The sequence below is a fragment of the Trachypithecus francoisi genome, unplaced genomic scaffold, assembly GCF_009764315.1.
Source record: "Trachypithecus francoisi isolate TF-2019V2 unplaced genomic scaffold, Tfra_2.0 Lachesis_group1, whole genome shotgun sequence".
NCBI classification, from domain to species: Eukaryota; Metazoa; Chordata; class Mammalia; order Primates; family Cercopithecidae; genus Trachypithecus; species Trachypithecus francoisi.
Window position 1 is genome coordinate 142,454,075 of NW_022681454.1, and position 19,809 is coordinate 142,473,883.

Below are 19,809 nucleotides of genomic sequence, written 5' to 3' on the forward strand. Positions count from 1 at the left end.
TTAGGGAAACCTGGAAAGAATCTTACCAGAGAAGCAGTGGGGGCCGGTTAGGGATTGCAAGAGTTCCTGCCCTTTCTCTCTCCCGCTTTATTAATCTGGCCTTCCTGACAGAGACACAATATATTAAACAGGAAGGTTAAGAGAGATGGAAGAAAATGCAGGATTAATCCCATCTCCTGCTCATGAATGATGTCTGGTTTGGAGGAGACCATTTAATTCCCAATTCTGTGGAAAAGTGACCTTTGCGGATGAGCGAGTGTTGACAACCAGGCCATTTTTCTCCAGCTTCATGGACGGTGCGATTCTGAAAGCAAGGTTGGCTCATCTGAGGATTCAGAAGCTGATCGATACTCTGATTATGGCTGGGGAGGACTCTCATCGCCATTTAACTGAGTTGGAAAACGAAGCCACAATGCTGGAGGCGTGGAGTTTGCTTAATAAACAACTTTGAGGTATGGGGCCCCCCCAACACCCCCCTGCCCAGGAACATCTGGACCCTGGCAAGTTGACTTTCTGGGACAATTCCATGGGCTTCATTTCTCAATTTTTTCCCTTTTTAATTGGTGGTGAGAGACAAAACTTGTTATAATCTTTATTAAACTTTCCTTTTTAAATAAATACTTGGGACCACATTTATCCGCAGGAACCACAGAAATGGTGCTGCGGCCCCGACCGTCGTGGGCTCCGGCGTCACAGAGCCTGTCCCTCGTATCTGCGAACCCCAGGGAAGGGGGCAGGGGCGTGAGAAAGGTTCTTTGTATTCAGAGCGGTCACCCAGCAGAGCTGGAGTCTTCCACCGCCAGGTTTTGCTCCGCGCAAGGCGCCGCCGGGAAGCGAATTGGCTTCGACCGTCGGGGCGGGGTCGCGGCCCTCCCGCCCTGGCTCTCTGGGTAGGCTGCCAGCGCCCCCGGAGCCGCGCCCACGGCCCGCCCACCCGCCGCCTGCCCCTCCCCTCCCCCGTCCGCCTCTTCCCGCTCCTCCCGGCCCGCCAGAGCGGCCGCCTCCTGCTTCCTGCACGGCCCACCTCCTCTCCCCCACGATCCTCTGGCTGTCTCCACGATCCTCCTCCCCTAGCGTCCACGGGCCGCCTCCACCGCCTACGACCCTCCTCCTCTCTTCGCGACCCTCCTCCTGCTGATTCTCCCAGCTACCGCCCGCCTCGTCGCCCCCGCGGAGCGCGCGGGAGGAGGGACCGGGAGCGGCAGGGGCTGCGCGGTGACCTGGGGCGCGGGAAGGAGCCCGCTGCCGTCCAGGCCCGTAAAGGGCCCCGGCAGCCGCCGACTTCCGAGGAAAGGCAGAACGGTGTTTGGTTTACTGAAGTAGCCACCTCCTCCTACCCCCTCTTTCCTCCCTAGTCCCCGCTTTCTGCCCCCCACACCCCCTTCCATTTACTCCTAGTTACCAAGACCGCCGTCCTTCTCTTAGGATTTTTGTTGAATAGAAAATACAATTAAAAGTCGCAGCACCACCCCTGCCTCCCGTCCCTCAAACTCCTAGTGATTATTTTTGTCTCTTCGCCCTAGGTTGGGTTAAATACATTCCCTGGGAGCCATCTGGTCTGATTCCCGGCAACCTTCGTATGGTTTCCATTAAGCTCTCCAAAAGCATGCGTTGAAAAGGGAGCCCTGCAGCCACTCAGGAACCTCCGGAGTTTTGCCCTGGCCAGCCCCGGTAGACATCTCAGGCAGTAGGAGAGAAAGGCCTTTGTTGAGGTTCCGAGTCTAGTACCTCATGATCCAGGTTTTAATCTCTTAACTTCTTGGCTTTTCCTGGCCCAATAAAATACAGTTCTCCAAGGTAATGGTTATCATTAATTCATCATTTGTTTTTTACTATATGCAAGGGATAGCTGATTAGAATTCTGTTTTAATTCTAAAAATGAAGTCTTAACAGCTTTACAGATGAGTTGCAACAGTAACCTGGCTGCAGAAGTTCAATTTGACCAGCAGCATTGGTATGGTGGGGTCTACACCTTCTTGCTTGTCTATCCCCCATTCCTTAATCCCCAAAAGGCAAAGAGCAAATGTTTGCTTGTGGAAACATATTCCCTCACACGTGGGTTAGGGCTTGTATCCAAGAAAAAGGGAACCGGCAGGTTCATAGACTCAGAGTGTTGTAACTAGAATGTTCCTTAGGATTCATCCGAGATGTATGTCCGTTGATTGAGGACACTCAGAAAGTGAAGGAGCTTCGGGAAGGTCACATGACTGATGAGTACTGTACTGCGGCCTAATTTGGGGATGGGAGGGTGGGGAAGAGACCTGGGCATCAAGTGCTTTATCATATACAGCAAGGAAGATTGTGGTCAAATCAATTCATTAGTGGCACATCCTAGCTCTCCCCAGCCCCTCAGCTGCAGTCCCATCTCTGTCCTGCCCTGTGCCTCCCTGTTTGGGGAGTTAGAGCCCTTTGCTTTTCTTCGTATTTCCCCACTCCCGCCCTGCCCGTGTGATTTTTATTTGGGTTTTTAAAACGAAACCAGGTGCTGCATAAAACAAAAGCAAAGTAATAACAAGGAAAGACTATCCAACCCTTGAGGAATGTGCTGAGTTTTATGACTCAGGCTGTCCTGGCAAAGGGCTTGGGCTGACAGCGAGAGGTGGGTGGCACAGAGCACAGACCATACATGGCAGCCCTGGCCTCCCCAGATAGGCATGGTCAAGGCAGCCTGTGACTCATTTCACAAAACCAGAGACTCTTGTTCTTTGTGGAGCAAGACTTCCCGGAGGCTAAAGCAAGATGATCATCAACTTTTCTCCTAGAGCCAGTTCAGTCTGATAAAGCAGGGGCCACCCCGGAGTTTGGAGGGGAAGAGAGCCCAGGCACAAGGCCATCCCTGGGAAAGAAACAGGCTTGATGGACTTGGGCGAGGGCTTTGGTGCAGTCAGGAGATGAGTAACATGGAAGTTGCAACGTGACATGAAAATTAGCATGTATTGTAGTGGAGACAATGGCTTGAGAGTTCCAGGTCGCCAGACTGCCACAGTGCCTTGGAGAAGGGGACTGGTTGGAGTGCTCCTAAGCTCGGAGGAGGTGTTTGCTCCTCCTGAGTGCATGGAGCACAGGAAAAGCTTGTTAGATGCCAGTAAGGTTTCCGAGGTGCCATTCCTCATGCAATCAGGAAGAGTAACTACGGGCAAAAGTAGTAGACTTTGCATAAACACCCAGAGAGCCACCCAGACACACATCCTCACATTCTGAGAATTCTTTTCAAATGCGCATAGTAATGGGGTGAGGTGTACATTTTTTCTGTTACTAAGAGACAGACTGGGAGAGTGAGAATGCAAAGGAGAATGTCTCTCCTAGCAGAGGTGGTGGGAGGGGTTGGAATTTGGGTGACAAGAATCTGTTTGCGCCCCTTCATTACACAAGCCTGGGTGAAACAGGACTGATAGGTCTTCTTCTGGTTTCTGCTTCTGGTTTCTTCTTCCCAGAGAAGGCTGTCACTTTTTGAATGAGAATGAACTTTGACTGGCATAAATGAGATCTTTGTGCAGAAGCCCCATGGAACAGTCTTGTTTTTCCTTATCTTCTTTCTCTTTTTCTTTTCCTTTCCATGGACTACCCATTGAAAAGCTATGGTGACTATTCCATAATTGCAGGCAAAGCTCTGCTTAACTTTTTCCTTAAAGTCTACTTACCTGCAAAAATAAAGTCTTTTAAGGACGATGACTTCATAAATATTTATAGTGGGAACAGGTGTCACTCTGGTTCTGCGAGAGAATGGGCTCATTCAATTTTATTTATGATGTGACACTTGGGTGAGTGACATCCATCATCTGGGTCGGCCCTACACTCTGTTCCACTGAAGCATGTTTATGGAGTGATTATGCCTGCAAATATTTGCTATATTTAGGCCCTCTCCTCCCCTAACCCCCTCTTAGCCTTCTTAAGTCCCCAAACCAGCAAAAAGCCAAGCTATGGTCTGGAAGGTTTGAACCCTAATGACAAGGCACAGGGGCTTGAACACGTGCTGTAGAAGGATTTGATGAGTTGGGAGGCAATTAGAGTGGGAATACTGTTACTATAGCATTCCTGTATTCAGGAGGTTTTGCTGTCCTGTATCTAGCAGGTGAGGGCTCTCAGCTGGGCATGAGGGGTTTTGACAGGTGACGAGCACAGCCCTGAGTGACGAATGTAGAGGGATGCTTTTGAAACTCTTCCCTTCCCAGGGAGCTTTCTCCGGACAGGATCTCACAGGCCCTCAGATCTGTCACCATGCACTCCAGGGCTCTAGGGGCGGGACCTGATAGGGACTCTGTGACTTCAGCTGGGTCAAGGTCTGGGTGTAACCTGAGGCCTCCACTCAGCCACACCTGGTCCATGGCTGGGTGCAACAGCTGCCCTCCATCAGCTGCGGAGGAGGGAGGGCCTTCTCTGGCTTCCTGGTTTTCGAGTGTACATGCCCTGACCTAGGCATTTCAGGCTGGACTTAGACATACTTCAGCACTCAGTATTTGCTCTCCGATCGGCTTGGCGATCTATTGTTTATCCTGGGAAGGTCCAGATCTTGGCACAGGAGCCTGAAGCGTTGCCAGTGTTTTATTTTTAGAGACAGGAAAATGTCTGCTTTTTGGCAGCTGCTCTTTTTCTGGCACACATCAGGGATGGTGTAAAAAAGTTCAAGTGAGAGATTCCAAGCCCTAAATTCATGGCCTATGACATAGGCAATAGCACCATGAGCCTCTCAACAGGCGCCTTTGGGGAACCTAGGATCTGTCATTAGAAGGCCTCCTGGGCAGAGTAGTGGCCTCCCTGACACACCCTGGTGGCGAGAGTCCTCTCTAGTTCATAAACCTCAGAGCCTGAACATCTCGTGAGTTCCTTTTGAACGCATCAGCCGATCTGAACTATTATAGTTCTTCCCTCCATTCATCTTCTTCTCTACCAGTCCATAATCTAGTTCAACTTGGTAGGCAGAGTTAAAAGAATAAAAGAAGTTGCTAAAGTTCATGTTCATCAGTTCTTCTTAGACCCAGTGATGTTGTCATCATAATGATTGTAGAAGCCAGCCAGTGTCCATGGCAAGAAATATCTTACTAGACTCAGAGATCACATTTCCAAGTGTTATTGGAATTAATATTTATCCTAACATAGCCCTCTTAAAACATTTTTTTTTTTTTTTTTTTTTGAGACGGAGTCTCGCTCTGTCGCCCAGGCTGGAGTGCAGTGGCCGGATCTCAGCTCACTGCAAGCTCCGCCTCCCGGGTTTACGCCATTCTCTCGCCTCAGCCTCCCGAGTAGCTGGGACTACAGGCGCCCGCCATCTCGCCCGGCTAATTTTTTGTATTTTTTTAGTAGAGACGGGGTTTCACCGTGTTAGCCAGGATGGTCTCGATCTCCTGACCTCGTGATCCGCCCGTCTCGGCCTCCCAAAGTGCTGGGATTACAGGCTTGAGCCACCGCGCCCGGCCTAAAACATTTTTGTAGGTCCTGTGATTCTGGCTACTGGAAATTTATAGGAAAGCACTTTGTAAACTATAGTGACATATTATGCAAAGGTAAAATGGAATAGAAATAAACATAAATTATTATCAGTATCTTTTCTCCCCAACCTTTGGAAAAAGATTACTTTCTAATTACAAAAATAAAACATGAATGCATTCTCCTTTACTGCTTATAGCCCGTGATTACCTTTTGGATTCATTTTTCTTCCTGCTGGAGCACATCTTTGGTAGATTTTCTTTTGCTTTTCCTCCCTTCTCCATCAGAGTGGGTAATACATTTTTCTAAGGGCTGGTGTGTCTGAGAAGGTATTTTGCTCTCTCTCTCTGCATGTTAGCTTGGCTTGTTATAGAACTCTAAGTTCAAATAGATTTTTCCTGAACATTTCTAAGCTATTCCATTATTTTCTTGAGACTGCTTTGGTTGATGAGCAGTACCCTTTTGATCTGACTCTCACTCCTTCGTAGGTAATCCTCTGTATCCTCTTGTACCTTTTACGATTGTGTTTTTTACCTCAATGCTCTGGAGTTTTGTTTTGATATCGCTATGTATGAATTTATTTTTAAAATTTATCCTGCTTGGTAATGATAGGCTCTTTCAATCTGAGTGTTGACGTTCTAAGATATGGGGCAGAAACCAGAAAGGGTAAATTCATCTATATAGTAAAGTGCTGAGGAAGAGAGGAAAGAAACTGTGCGGCCTGAGTGTTGGGAGGAATTTTAAGGGATTAATAGAGACAGCAAGAGAATAAGACTTGGAGAGATTCATTGTTAGTTGGTTCCTGCTGGAGCACATCCTGGGTAGAGAAAAATGTGTAAAGAAGATTTTAAATATACTCCCAGCAGGACTCAGTGGCTTACGCCTATAATCCCAGCACTTTGGGAGGCCTAGGCAGGTGGATCACCTGAGGTCAGGAGTTCAAGACTAGCCTGACCAATATGGTGAAACCACGTCTCTACTAAAAATACAAAAATTACCCAGGCATGGTGGCGGGTGCCTGTAATCCCAGCTATTCAGGAGGCTGAGGCAGGAGGATTGCTTGAACCTGGGAGGTGGAGGTTGCAGTAAGCTGAGATTGCACCACTGCACTTCAGCCTGGGCAACAGAGCGAGACTCTATCTAGAAAAAAAAAAAAAAAAATATATATATATATATACACACACACACACACACACGTATATATATATACACACACGCACTCCCCTCTTTGGTGTTTTACGAAGAAACTAAGACTTAAATTGGTGTTAATTATATTTTTTTCTGTGGGACTGTTGGATCTGTGATTTGATACTAAACCAGAAGACTGAACCATAAGACTACTTTGAATTAATATGAATTACATAATCAATTATTATTTTGAGATAGGGTCTTGCTCTGTCACTCTGGCTGGAGTGCAGTGGTATGATCTCAGCTCACTGCCACCTTTGTCTCCTGGGCTTAAGTGATCCTCGCACCTCAGCTTCCCAAGTAGCTGGAACCACAGGTATGCACCACAACACCCAACTAATTTTTTATATTTTTGGTAGAGATGGGGTTTCACCATATTGCCCAGAATGGTCTCAAACTTTTGGGCTCAAGCAATATGTCTGCCTTGGCCTCCCAGAGTCCTGGGATTACTGGTGTGAGCCACTGCACCTGGCCAGCAATGAGTTTTTTTTAATGATTAGGCAAATATCCTTGTTTCATTTTGTCCTTGTCCCTTCCCTTCCCTCACGCTGTCCAGGCTACAGTTTCTTTTACAAAATGAAATGGAGTTAGATGCTCTAAAGTCTTGCTGTTTCTATATAACTCTTTTTCTCTTACTCATTTGTCATCTACCTACCTAACCACTTTCTTTTATGGCTAATAGATTATAAGAAGCATACACAAATACTTTGTCTGCTCATTTAGTAATCTAATTTCTCACCAGATGAGTTGTCATGTGTAGATTGTAGATTTGGTCAGAAAAGACTGTACAGTGACCACAGTTATAGGTATAGCAGGTTAGGACTCTTAGCTTAAGATCCAGAATGCAAAGCTCTGCTTACCTCCCCAGAAGTTTACTACTCCTGACTGAGGAATTCATCCCATAGATTGTCTTGGTCCACCCATAGGAGTTAATGTGTGTCAGAGGGGCAAGATTTGGGAAAGTCTCAAACACAAATTTATATTAAACCAACAATAGCATCTCTGAGCAAATGAAGGCAGGAGATACAAACAAAATCGTATTATGACTTTTCACTCTCTTCTTGAAACATAATCATTGAATTGGCTTTTATTTTATCGTGTGCATGTATTACCTTTTAGAAAGCACTAAAAACAGTTGTTAAACTTTTAAAAGTGTAAGGACAATAGAATAATTATTGAGAGTCCAAATTCTCCCAGGAGATTTGAATTACTTGAGAGCTTTTTCCTCTACTTCTAATATCCACACTAAAGTGTTTGATATAACAAGACAGTAAACATATGCAGCCTGTATAATCTGAATTACTCTCCTGACTAAAAGGTAGAGATTGAGTTGCTGCAGCCCAACACCCCTGACAACTACTGAGCTCCTAGTTGTTAGATGCTGCTACTCTTACTAGATTTTGAGATATGCATAGTCTTTGCCTGAGTAAGCGGGGTTGCAGTGTGACTTAGAGGAGAGAGATCTGGGAAAGGCTCAACGTGGAACTGATATTCAACCAGCAATAGCAGCTCTGAGCAAATGAAGGCAGAAGATGCAAACAAACGTAAGTTCAAAGTCTGCTGACATTGGAAGCCAGCCAGGTGAAAACCATTCACGTGGATCTTCAAGGGAGTCGGGCGTTTCTTCGAGTTGCCATCAGCATTTCTTCTTTTCTGGAATATAAAGTTTCCTTCACTTTGTATGTAACTAGGGCTCTATCTGTATCCAGAGAGGGTGAAATGCTTTCCAAATTATAGCTATCTCTCCCTTTCAGAAAAAAAAAAAAAAAAAGAAAGTGACAACGTGAGGTTTTCAAAACTGCATTTTACAAAAAAAGAACTATGCATTTACTTTGTAATTTCAAATGATATATTTTCCATTTTTGGTTAATCTGTAATTAATTGTGGCTCCTAAATCATCGGATTTCCTACAGTCCCCTTCATCTTTTCTCCAACCTTTATGTTAAACAGTTAATGCTCTATACATTATATAAATACCCTTCTGAAATTCAGTGCCCAAGGAAAAATCCATTTTTAAAAAAGAGAGGGATTCTGAATAATAACCACCCCTTGTTTTGAAAATATAGGTTTTCATAAAACAGCATTTGTAAAAGCAGATCTACCCCAGAGAACATGTGACAAATGTCTAGCAGATGTCATTACGACAAAGTACTCCCCTCAAAACCTTTAAATTTTCACTTCTTCTGGATTTCCCGCTTTAATGGAAGAGCCCACCATGGCGACACATGCTCTGCCTCTCAAAGTGTAGTCTGCAAGGCTTTGCCAGATGGTCTCCTTCAGAGTAAATGCTTTCAATATGATAATGTTTATATTTGTGATTCTGACATGAACTAATAATTTTCTCGTGATAGTTAATAAAAAACAGATTATTTCATTTCTAGCTCATAAAACCCGGTACCTTTCCTCCTATTCTATCTGATGAGGGTGATTTTTTTCCCATTGGTGAGGTCGCAGTGAGCGTGGGGAGGATTATGGAGCTGCAGCCGTCTCCACGGCTAATGTGGTGTCCAGCCTAGAAGTTGAGATCCCCTCCTCCTCACAAAAGTCAGGCTTGCAATGCATCAGAAAAGGATAGTTTGTCAGGGTAACAGAGACCAGGGCTCCAACATAAACAATCTCTTTGAAGCTTCAAGGTTTACCTTTTAGCTGTAATACTCTGGAATTTGGTGGCTGAGTCTGGGGTTCTCTGGCCATATCCATCATGTTTTCTTAGAGGCTGATCACATTCCCTTCTAATCCTTCGTTTTTCCAGACTAGAATACTTATTTTATAACCCTTGCCACAGCAGAGGGGTGAGGGGTAGGGCGACTTTTCATCCTTGACCTTTTTTTATTTTAAAACTTTTTTGGACTCTTTGCATTTTGGAGAAGAGGTACTAAATTTTATCTGTGTAGCCTTCTTTTCCTGTGGATATGTTTGGCTAACAGAAACTGGTTCTGGTGGGCAGCAATAGTAGGGATGGTATGAAGATGGATGGCCTACACTTCAAAGGATGACTTGATAAAAAAAGATATGGAAAATTGGTTTGGAGTGTGGCTGGAGATTATAATGCCACTAGTTTACTTTTCTTCAAAGGAATGTGAAGTAGGGAGTGGGAAAAGGTTAGATTTCCCTGAGAGAGAAGGGAAGATTTGGGGTCTTTTGGCGAGAACTAGGATGCATTAACTTTCTTTCTTTTTTTTCTTTTTTTAAAGACAGAGTCTCACTCTGTCACCCAGGCTGGCATGCAGTGACTCAATCTCAGCTCACTGCAACCTCCACCTTCCAGGTTTAAATGATTCTCCTGCCTAGTCTCCTGAGTAGCTGGGATTACAGGCACCTGCCACCATGCCTGGCTAATTTTTGTTGTTGTTGTTAGTAGAGACTGGGCTTCACCATGTTGGCTAGGGTGGTCTCAAACTCCTGACTTCAAGTGATTCACCTGCCTCAGCCTCCCAAAGTGCTGAGATTACAGACATGAGCCACCATGCCTGGCTGCATTAACTTTATTTCTTTCAATACTAAACTCAATACAAGGGTAGACTTTTCTCTTTGTTGCCAGCATCTCACCATCTACTCATTCTTTAAGCTACTGGAATTTAGCTTCTACTCCTAACCTGTCATTGAATCTGCATCCTTAAAGATCACCAATGGCCATCAAATTGATGAAGGCTATGAGATTCAGCCTGACTTTACTCATCCTTCTGTGCAATTTCACATAAAAGTCTCTCTACCACTGGGTTCTCTAGCAATGTTGTGCTTGTCTCCGGCTTCTCTGTTTCTTCTCATTCTCCTGTGTTGACATTAAAATCTCTCTATGAAAGCCATCTCCTAAGGTTCTGTCATTGGTGCCTTTGTTGTTGCTATTGTTGCTGCTGCTGTTGCTTCCATGGTGTTACCACCCTCTCCACTGTCTTCAAATATCATCTTTGCTCCAACAAGTCTCATCATGAGATTTCTTCTGAGCTTTGGAATACATTTTCAGTCTTCTACACAATAGCATTTTTTTCTAGACAGGAAACTACTGTGGTCCACCTGGTGAGGATGCTAAGAACCAGCACAAGGATATTAAGAGTGGAAAAGACAGGAGAGAGTCAGAAAAATATTTGGCAGATAAACAGAGCTCTTTGATGGATTAACTATCCAAAGAGCAAGAGGAAGAAAAAGAAGTCGGAGAGCAAGAAGGGGACAAAGCTGACCACAAGTTTTATAGCTTAGGTAAATTGGAGGATAGGTGTACCCTTATTGGAGTAAGAAATACATGGTAAGAGTCAGATTTAAGGGAGAAGATGATGACTTCAGTTTAGGACATTTGGAACATACCTCATCTCTACCTTTTTTGCCTTTTGAGTCTTCCTTTCTGTCTTAGTCTGTTTTGTGTTGCTGTAACAAAATACCTGGGACTATATCATTTATAATAAACAGAAATTTATTTGGCTCATGGTTCTGAAGGCGGGAAAGTCTAAGATCAAGGGGCCAGCATCCTGTGAAGAATTTCTTGCTGCATCATCCCATGGCAGAAGGTGGGAGGGTAAGAGAACACATGAGAGAGAGAAGAGTGGGCTCAACTTGTCTTTTTATGAAGATCCTGCTCCTGAGATAACAAAGCCACGCCTGTAATAACGGCATTAATCCATTTCTGAGGACGAAGACCACATGAGCTAATCACCTCTTAAAGGTAGTATCTCTCAACACAGCTGCATTAGGGATTAATTTTTTTTTTTTGAGATGGAGTCTCACTCTGTCGCCCAGGCTGGAGTGCAGTGGCATGATCTCGGCTCACTGCAAGCTCCACCTCCTAGGTTCACACCATTCTCCTGCCTCAACCTCCCGAGTAGCTCGGACTATAGGCGCCCGCCATCATGCCTGGCTAATTTTTTTTTTTTTTGTATTTTTGTTAGAAACAGGGTTTCACTGTGTTGGCCAGGATGGTCTCGATCTCCTGACCTTGTGATCCGCCAGCGTCAGCCTCCCAAAGTGCTGGGATTACAGGCATGAGCCACTGTGCCTGGCCGGGATTAAGTTTTCAACACATGAGCTTTGGGAGATTCAAACCATAGAACTTTCTTAGTGCTGCTAGAATTATCTTCCTAAAATGCAGGTCTAATTCATGCCATTCGCCTCAAATTTTTTTGTTAGCTCTTACTAACTACAGAGTAGTTTAGGCATTCAGTCTCCTTGACAGGGATTTGAAGCCCTACACAAGCTGTCTTTGTTTGGTTTCATTGTAATCTTCTAGCACAACAGAATCCACCAAGCAATTTCTCACCTTCTTGCCTTTGCTCAAGCTGTTCTCTCAATCTGGAATGCCCTCCCCAATTTTTCTGTCTATGGAAATCCCACTCATTCTTTAGATTGCAGCTTGCATGCTACATCCTCCATAAAGCCTCCTCCCACCACAGTTAGAATCTGTCATTCTTTATTCAATATTTTCACAGCAATTTATGTGTATTTTTCCTTGTATTATAATGCATATGTTCAGATGCTCATTTCTTCTATTGGTTGGTAAACTCCTTAAAGCTGGGAAATGTGTCTTATTTATCTCCATTCTTTATCTGCTGCCAATACACGATTTTCCATATATTTGTTGCTCATTAAATAATAAATGAAAAGGAGAGAGAGATTAATCATGGTTAGCGTGGAAGGGGAATCTTGTGGGGAGAACTGGTTGGTAAGTTAGGCAGGGACTTGCTTTAGAATATGTTCAACTGGGATGGAAACTTTGGGTTGTGAAGAAAAGGGATAGGGAATAATGATGAGGGTGGCAATGGATTATGGGTAATGTGAAGGGCTCATATTTAAACACAGGATCCTGTGATACAAAATCATGCATGTACACATTTAGCTTCTTATCCATAGGCAGATAAACCAAATTGTAAAATCCTTCAGCAGGAAATTATTACTCTTCCCATTTAACTGTAACCACAACTCTTGAATATTTCACTATTTTTGCTACTATGTCTATTGTCTGATACCATAAAGAGATGGGACCTTAATTAATAGTATGGTGATGATCCATTGCTATGCCCATTTACTTAATTATAGAAAAGGTGGGCAAGGAGGTATTCATTCTGATTAATAACATTCTTTGATTCTTAATTTTTCTTTTCATTTTCATCAATCTGTTTTTATATTAAATACTACAAAGAAAAAATGAAAAATATTGTCTTTTAAAAAATTATTTATTGTACTGGGTACATAGTAAGTATATATACTTATGGGGAACATGAGATAATTTGATGCAGCATGCAATGCATAACAATCACATCAGGGTAAATGGGGTATCCATCACCCAAGCATGTATCCTTTGTGTTACAAACAATCCAATTATTCTCTTTTAGTTATTATAAAATGTACAATTAGATTATCATTGACTATAAGACACACTGTTGTGCTATCAAATACTAGGTCTTATTCATTCATTCATTTTTTTTTGTACCCGTTAGCCATTCTCACTTCCCCCCAACCCCCTACAACCCTTCCCAGACTCCGCTAATCATTCTTCTACTCTCCATCTCTATGAGTTCAGTTGTTTTAACTTTTAGATCCCACAAATATGTAACAATATGTCAAATTTGTCTTTCTGTGCCTGACTTATTTCACTTAACATAACAATCTTCAGTTCCTTCTATGCTATTGCAAATGATAGGTTCTCATTCTTTATAGCTGAATAGTACTCCATTGTGTATATTTACCACTTTTTCTTTATCCTTTCATCTGTTGTTGGACACTTAGGTTGCTTCCAAATCTTGGCTATTGTGAACAGTGCTGTGAGAAACATGGAAGTGCTGATACCTCTTCAATATATTGATTTCTTTTCCTTTGGGTATATACCTAGCAGTTAAATTGCTGGATCATATGGTAGCTCTATTTTTAGTTTTTTAAGGAACCTCCAAACTGTTCTCCACAGTTTTTGTACTAATTTACATTCCCACCAACAGTATACTAGGGTTCCCTTTTCTCTGCATCCTCACCAGCATTTGTTATTGCCTGTCTTTTGGATAAAAGCCATTTTAACTTGGGTGAGATGATATCTCAGTGTAGTTTCGGCTTGCGTCTCTCTGATGATCAGTGATCACCTATTCATAAACCTGTTTGCCATTTGTATGTCTTCTTTTGAGAAATATGTATTCAAATCTTTTGCCCACTTTAGAATCAGATTATTAGGAATTTTTTTCTATAGAGTCGTTTGAACTCTTTATATATTCTGATTACTAATCCCTTGTGAGATGGGTAGTTTGCAAATATTTTCTCCCATTCTGTGGGTTATCTCTTCACTTTGTTTGTCTCCTTTGGTGTGGAGAAGCTTTTAACTTGATGTGCTCCCATTTGCCCATATTTGCTTTAGTTGCCTGTGCTTGTGGGGTATAACTCAAGAAATCTTTGCCCACTCCAGTGTCTGGGAGAGTTTTCCCAATGTTTTCTTTTAGTTTCGTATTTTGAGGTCTTAGATATTAGTCTTAAGATATCGGTCTTTACTCCATTTTTATTTGATTTTTGTATATAGTGAGAAATAAGGGTCTAGTTTTATTCTTCTGCATATGGATATCTAGTTTTCCCAGCACCATTTATTGAAAAGACTGTCTTTCCCCCCAAGGTGTGTTCTTGGCACCTTTGTCAAAATGAGCTCACTGTAGATGCCTGGACTTGTTTCTGGGTTCTCTATTTTGTTCCATTGGTCTATAGGTCTGTTTTTATGCTGGTACCATACTGTTTGATTACTACAGGTCTGTAGTATAGTTTGAAGTCACATAATGTAATTCCTCTAGTTTTGTTCTTTTTGTTCAGGATAGCTTTGGCTATTCTGGGTCTTTTGTGGTTCTATATAAATTTTAGGATTCTTTTTTCTATTTCTTTGAAGAATGTTGTTGGTATTTTGATAAGGATTGCGTTGAATCTGTACATTGCTCTGGGCAGTATGGACATTTTAACAATATTGATTCTTGCAATCCACAAACATGGAATATTTTTCTTTTTTGTGTCCTCTTCAATTTCTTGCATCAATGTTTTATAATTTTCATTGTAGAGATCTTTCACTTCTTTGATTAATTTCTAGGTATCTTATTTTATTTGCAGCTATTGTAAATGGGATTCCTTTTTAAATTTCTTTTTCAGACAGTTTGCTGTTGGTATATAGAAATGCTACGGATTTTTGTATGTTGATTTTGTATCCTGCAGCTTTACTGAATTTATCAGTTCTAATAGTTTTTTGGTGGACTCTTTAGGTTTTTTAAAATATAAGGTCCCCAGCACTTTGGGAGGTCAAGACGGGCGGATCACAAGGTCAGGAGATCTAGACCACGGTGAAACCCTGTCTCTACTAAAAATACAAAAAATTAGCTGGGCGCGGTGGCAGGCACCTGTAGTCCCAGCTACTCAGGATGCTGAGGCAGGAGAATGGTGTGAACCTGGGAGGTGGAGCTTGCAGTGAACCGAGATCGCTCGCGCCACTGCACTCTAGCCTGGGGGACAGAGTGAGACTCCATCTCAAAAAAAAAATATATATATATATATATGTGTGTGTGTGTGTGTGTATGTGTGTGTGTGTGTGTGTGTATATATATATATATATGTAGTCATATCATCTGCAAACAAGGATAATTTAACTTCTTTCTTTCCAATGTGGATGCCCTTTCTTTCTCTTTTCTGATTGCTCTAGCTATGGCTTCCAGTACTATGTTGAGTAACAGTGGTGAAAGTAGACATCTTTGTTGTGTTTCATATCTTAGAGGAAAAGCTTTCAGTTTTTCCCCATTCAATATGATAGTAGCTATGGATCTGTCATATATGGCTCTAATTATGTTGAGGTATATTCCATCTGTGCCCAGTTTTTTGAGAGTTTTTTTTTATGATGAAGTGATGTTGAATTTTAACAATGCTTTTTCAGCATTAATCAAAATGATCATATGGTTTTTGTCTTCCATTCTATTGATACGATATATTATGTTGATTGATTTGCATGTGTTGAACCATGTGTACATTCCTGGAATAAATCCCACTTGGTAATGATGAATAATCCTTTTAATGTGTCGTTAAATTCAGTTTGCTAGTATTTTGTTGAAGATTTTTTCATCAATAGCAGGGACATTGATCTTTAGTCTCCCTCCCTCCCTCCCTCCCTTCCTCCCTCCCTCCCTCCCTCTCCCTTCCTTCTTTCCTTCCTTCCTTCCTTCCTTCCTTCCTTCCTTCCTTCCTTCCTTCTTTCCCTTCCATCCTCTCTCCTTCCCTCCTTCTTTCTTCTTTTTCTTTCTTTCATGTCTTTGTCTGGTTTTGGTATCAGGGTAATACTGACCTCATAGAATGAATTTGGAAGTATCCGCTTCTCTCTGTTTCAGAATAGTTTGAGTAGGATTGGTATTAGCTCTTAAATGTTTGGTAGAATTCAGCAGTGAAGACGTCGTGTCTCAGGTTTTTCTTTGCTATGGGACTTTTTATTATCACTTTGATCTCGTTACATGTTACTAGTCAAATAACAGTCAAGTTATTGGTTCAAGTAATTGTTCAGGAATTGGGTTTCTTCATGGTTCAATCTTGATAGGTTGTATGTGTCTAGAACTTTATCCATTTCTTCTAGATTTTCAAATTTGCAGGTGTCTAGTTGCTCATAATAGCAACTAATGATCCTTTGAAGTTCTGCAGTATTAGTACTAATGTTTCCTTTTTCATCTCTGCTTTTATTTATTTGGATCACCTCTCTTTTTTTCTTAGCTAGTCTGGTTAAAGGTTTGTCAAATTTGTTTAACTTTTCAAAAAAACAACTTAATTTCATTGATCTTTCGTATTATTTTCTTCATTTCAATTTCATGTATTTCTGCTCTAATCCTTATTATTTATTTTCTTCTTCAAATTTTGAGTTTAGTTTGCTTTTGCTTTTGTAGTTCTTTAATATACATCATTTGGTTATTTACTTGAAGTTTTTCTTCTTTTTTGAAGTAGGCAGTTATAGTTATAAACTTCCCTGCTTTTGTGTATCCCATAGGTTTTGGTGTGATGTGTTCCAATTATCATTTGTTTCAAGACATTTTTCAATGTTCTTCTTAATTTCTTCATTGACCCACAGATCATTCAGAAGCATATTGTTTGATTCCTATGTATATTTATAGTTTCCAAAATTCCTCTTTTTATTGATTTCTAGTTTTATTCCAATGTATTTAGAGGAGATGCTTGATTTTATTTAAATTTTTAAGTGTTTTAAGGCTTGTTTCATGAACTAACATATGGTCTATCCTTTAGAATTATTCATGTACTGAGGAGAAGAATGTGTTTTCTATAGTCATTGGATATAATGTTCTGTAAATATCTATTAGGTCCATTTGGTCAATAGTGCAGATTAAGTTCGATGTTTAGTTGTTGATTTTCTATCTGGAAGATATGTCCAACGCTGAAGGTGGGATGTTGAAGTCTCCAGCTATTATTGTATTGGGGTCCATGTCTCTCTTTAGCTCTAATAATATTTGCATTATGTTCTTGGATGCTCCAATGTTTTGTGTGTGTATGTGTGTGTGTATATATATATATACACACACACACATATATATTTCAAATTGTTATATCCTCTTGCTGAATTGGCCCCTTTATCATTATATAGTGATCCTCTTTGTCTCTTCTTATAATTTTTGAAAACTATTTTGTCTGACATAATTATAACTACTACTGCTCTTTTTTGGTTTTCATTAGCATGAAATATCTTTTTCCACCCTTTATTTTCAGTTTATGCTTGTCTTTATAGGTGAATTGTATTTCTTGTAGGCAACAGATCATTGGGTCTTGTTTTTTTGTTTGTTGTTTGTTTTAAATCTATTCAGCCACTCTGTGTCTTTTAATCGAAAAGCTTAGTCCATTTACATTCAATGTTATCATAGATAAATAAGGATTTATTCCTGCCATTTTGTTGTCTTCCTTCTTTTTTTTCATTCCTGTCTTCATTTTAGTGAAGGTGATTTTTCACTGGTGATATGATTTAGTTTCTTCCTTTTTATTTTTTGTGTATCTGTTGTATGTTTTTTGGTTTGAAGTTACCACGAGATTTGCAAATACTATCTTATCTCCCATTATTTTGAACTGGTAACAACTTAACACTGTTAGCCTAAAAAATCAAACAAGCAAAGGGAAAACTAATAAAGACTCTACACCTTAACTTCATCTCCCACTTTTTAACTTTTTGTTGTTTCTATTTATCTTATATACTATCTATGTCTTGAAAAGTTGTCGTACTTATTATTTTTGATTTGTTCATCTTTTAGTCTTTCTATTTAAGATGAGACTAGTTTACACACCAGTTACAGAGTTATAATATGCTGTTTTTTTCTGTGTATTTACATTACCAGTGAATTTTGTACCTTCAGATGATTTTTTTATTGCTCATTAACATCTTTTTTTTCTTTCCCTTTGGCATTTCTTTTTTTTAAATAATTTTATTTTATTTTCCCAGCACCATTTATAAAATAGGGAATCCTTTCCCCATTTCTTGTTTTTCTCAGGTTTGTCAAAACCTGATCAGATGGTTGTAGATGTGTGGTATTATTTCTGAAGGCTCTGTTGTGTTTCATTGGTCTGTATCTCTGTTTTAGTACCAGGTGGTCCTGGTTTTGGTTACCGTAGCCTTGTAGTATAGTTTGAAGTCAGGTAGCATGATGCCTTCAGCTTTGTTCTTTTGGCTTAGGATTGTCTTGTCAATGTGGGCTCTTTTTTGGTTCCATATGAACTTTAAAGCAGTTTTTGCCAATTCTGTGAAGAAAGTCATTGGTAGCTTAATGGGGATGGCATTGAATCTATAAATTACCTTGGGCAGTGTGGCCATTTTCACGATATTGATTCTTCCTATCCATGAGCATGGTATGTTCTTCCATTTGTTTGTGTCCTCTTTTATTTCATTGAACAGTGGTTTGTAGTTCTCCTTGAAGAGGTCCTTCACATCCCTTGTAAGTTGGATTCCTAGGTATTTTATTCTCTTTGAAGCTATTGTGAATGGGAGTTCACTCATGATTTGGCTCTCTGTTTGTCTGTTATTAGTGTATAAGAATGCTTGTGATTTTTGCACATTGATTTTGTATCCTGAGACTTTCCTGAAGTTGCTTATCAGCTTAAGGAGATTTTGGGCTGAGATGATGGGGTTTTCTAAATATACAATCATGTCATCTGCAAACAGGGACAATTTGACTTCCTCTTCCTAATTGAATATCTTTATTTCTTTCTCTTGCCTGATTGCCCTGGCCAGAACTTCCAACACTATGTTGCATAGGAGTGGTGAGAGAGGGCATCCCTGTCTTGTGCCAGTTTTCAAAGGGAATGCTTCCAGTTTTTTCCCATTCAGTATGATATTGGCTGTGGGTTTGTCATAAATAGCTCTTGTTATTTTGGGATACGTTCCATCAATACCAAATTTATTGAGAGTTTTTAGCATGAAGGGCTGTTGAATTTTATCAAAGGCTTTTTCTGCATCTGCTGAGATAATCATGTGGTTTTTGTCTTTGGTTTTGTTTATATGCTGATTTACATTTATTGATTTGTGTATATTGAACCAGCCTTGCATCCCAGGGATGAAGCTGACTTCATCGTGGTGGATATGCTTTTTGATATGCTGCTGGATTCGGTTTGCCAGTATTTTATTGAGGATTTTTGCATCGATGTTCATCAGAGATATTGGTCTAAAATTCTTTTATTTTTGTTGTGTCTCTGCCAGGCTTTGTTATCAGAATGATGTTGGCCTCATAAAATGAGTTAGGGAGGATTCCCTCTTTTACTATTGATTGGAATAGTTTCAGAAGGAATGGTACCAGCTCCTCCTTGTACCTCTGGTAGAATTTGGCTTTGAATCCGTCTGGTCCTGGACTTTTTTTGGTTGGTAGGCTATTAATTACTGCCTCAATTTCAGAACCTGTTATTGGCCTTTTCAGGGATTCAACTTCTTCCTGGTTTAGTCTTGGGAGAGTGTATGTGTCCAGGAATTTATCCTTTTCTTCTGGATTTTCTAATTGATTTGTGTAGAGGTGTTTATAGTATTCTCTGATGGTAGTTTGTATTTCTGTGGGGTCAGTGGTAATATCCCCTTTATCATTTTTTATTGTGTCTATTTGATTCTTCTCTCTTTTCTCCTTTATTAGTCTTGCTAGCGGTCTATCAGTTTTGTTGATCTTTTAAAAAAACCAGCTCCTGGATTCATTGATTTTTTGAAGGGTTTTTTTATGTCTCTATCTCCTTCAGTTCTGCTCTGGTCTT

At 40.9% G+C, this 19,809-nt stretch overlaps 1 protein-coding gene across 3 annotated transcripts in view; it reads left to right on the forward strand.

The window, feature by feature from the left end:
* The window catches only part of CUNH4orf51 (chromosome unknown C4orf51 homolog), a 71,236-nt gene that overhangs the window by 40,764 nt on the left and 10,663 nt on the right, over positions 1 to 19,809 (forward strand). The window contains exons 6-7 of one of the 3 annotated variants that reach the window (XR_004438158.1): positions 286 to 452; positions 644 to 888. Coding sequence is in view for 1 of the 3 variants with exons in the window: in XM_033215401.1 (XP_033071292.1) it covers positions 286 to 393 (108 nt within the window). In the remaining 2 variants the exon portion in view is untranslated. Of the gene's footprint in view, positions 1 to 285; positions 619 to 643; positions 889 to 19,809 lie in introns of those variants that run through there. The other 2 variants (XR_004438159.1, XM_033215401.1) reach the window with 2 other exon arrangements.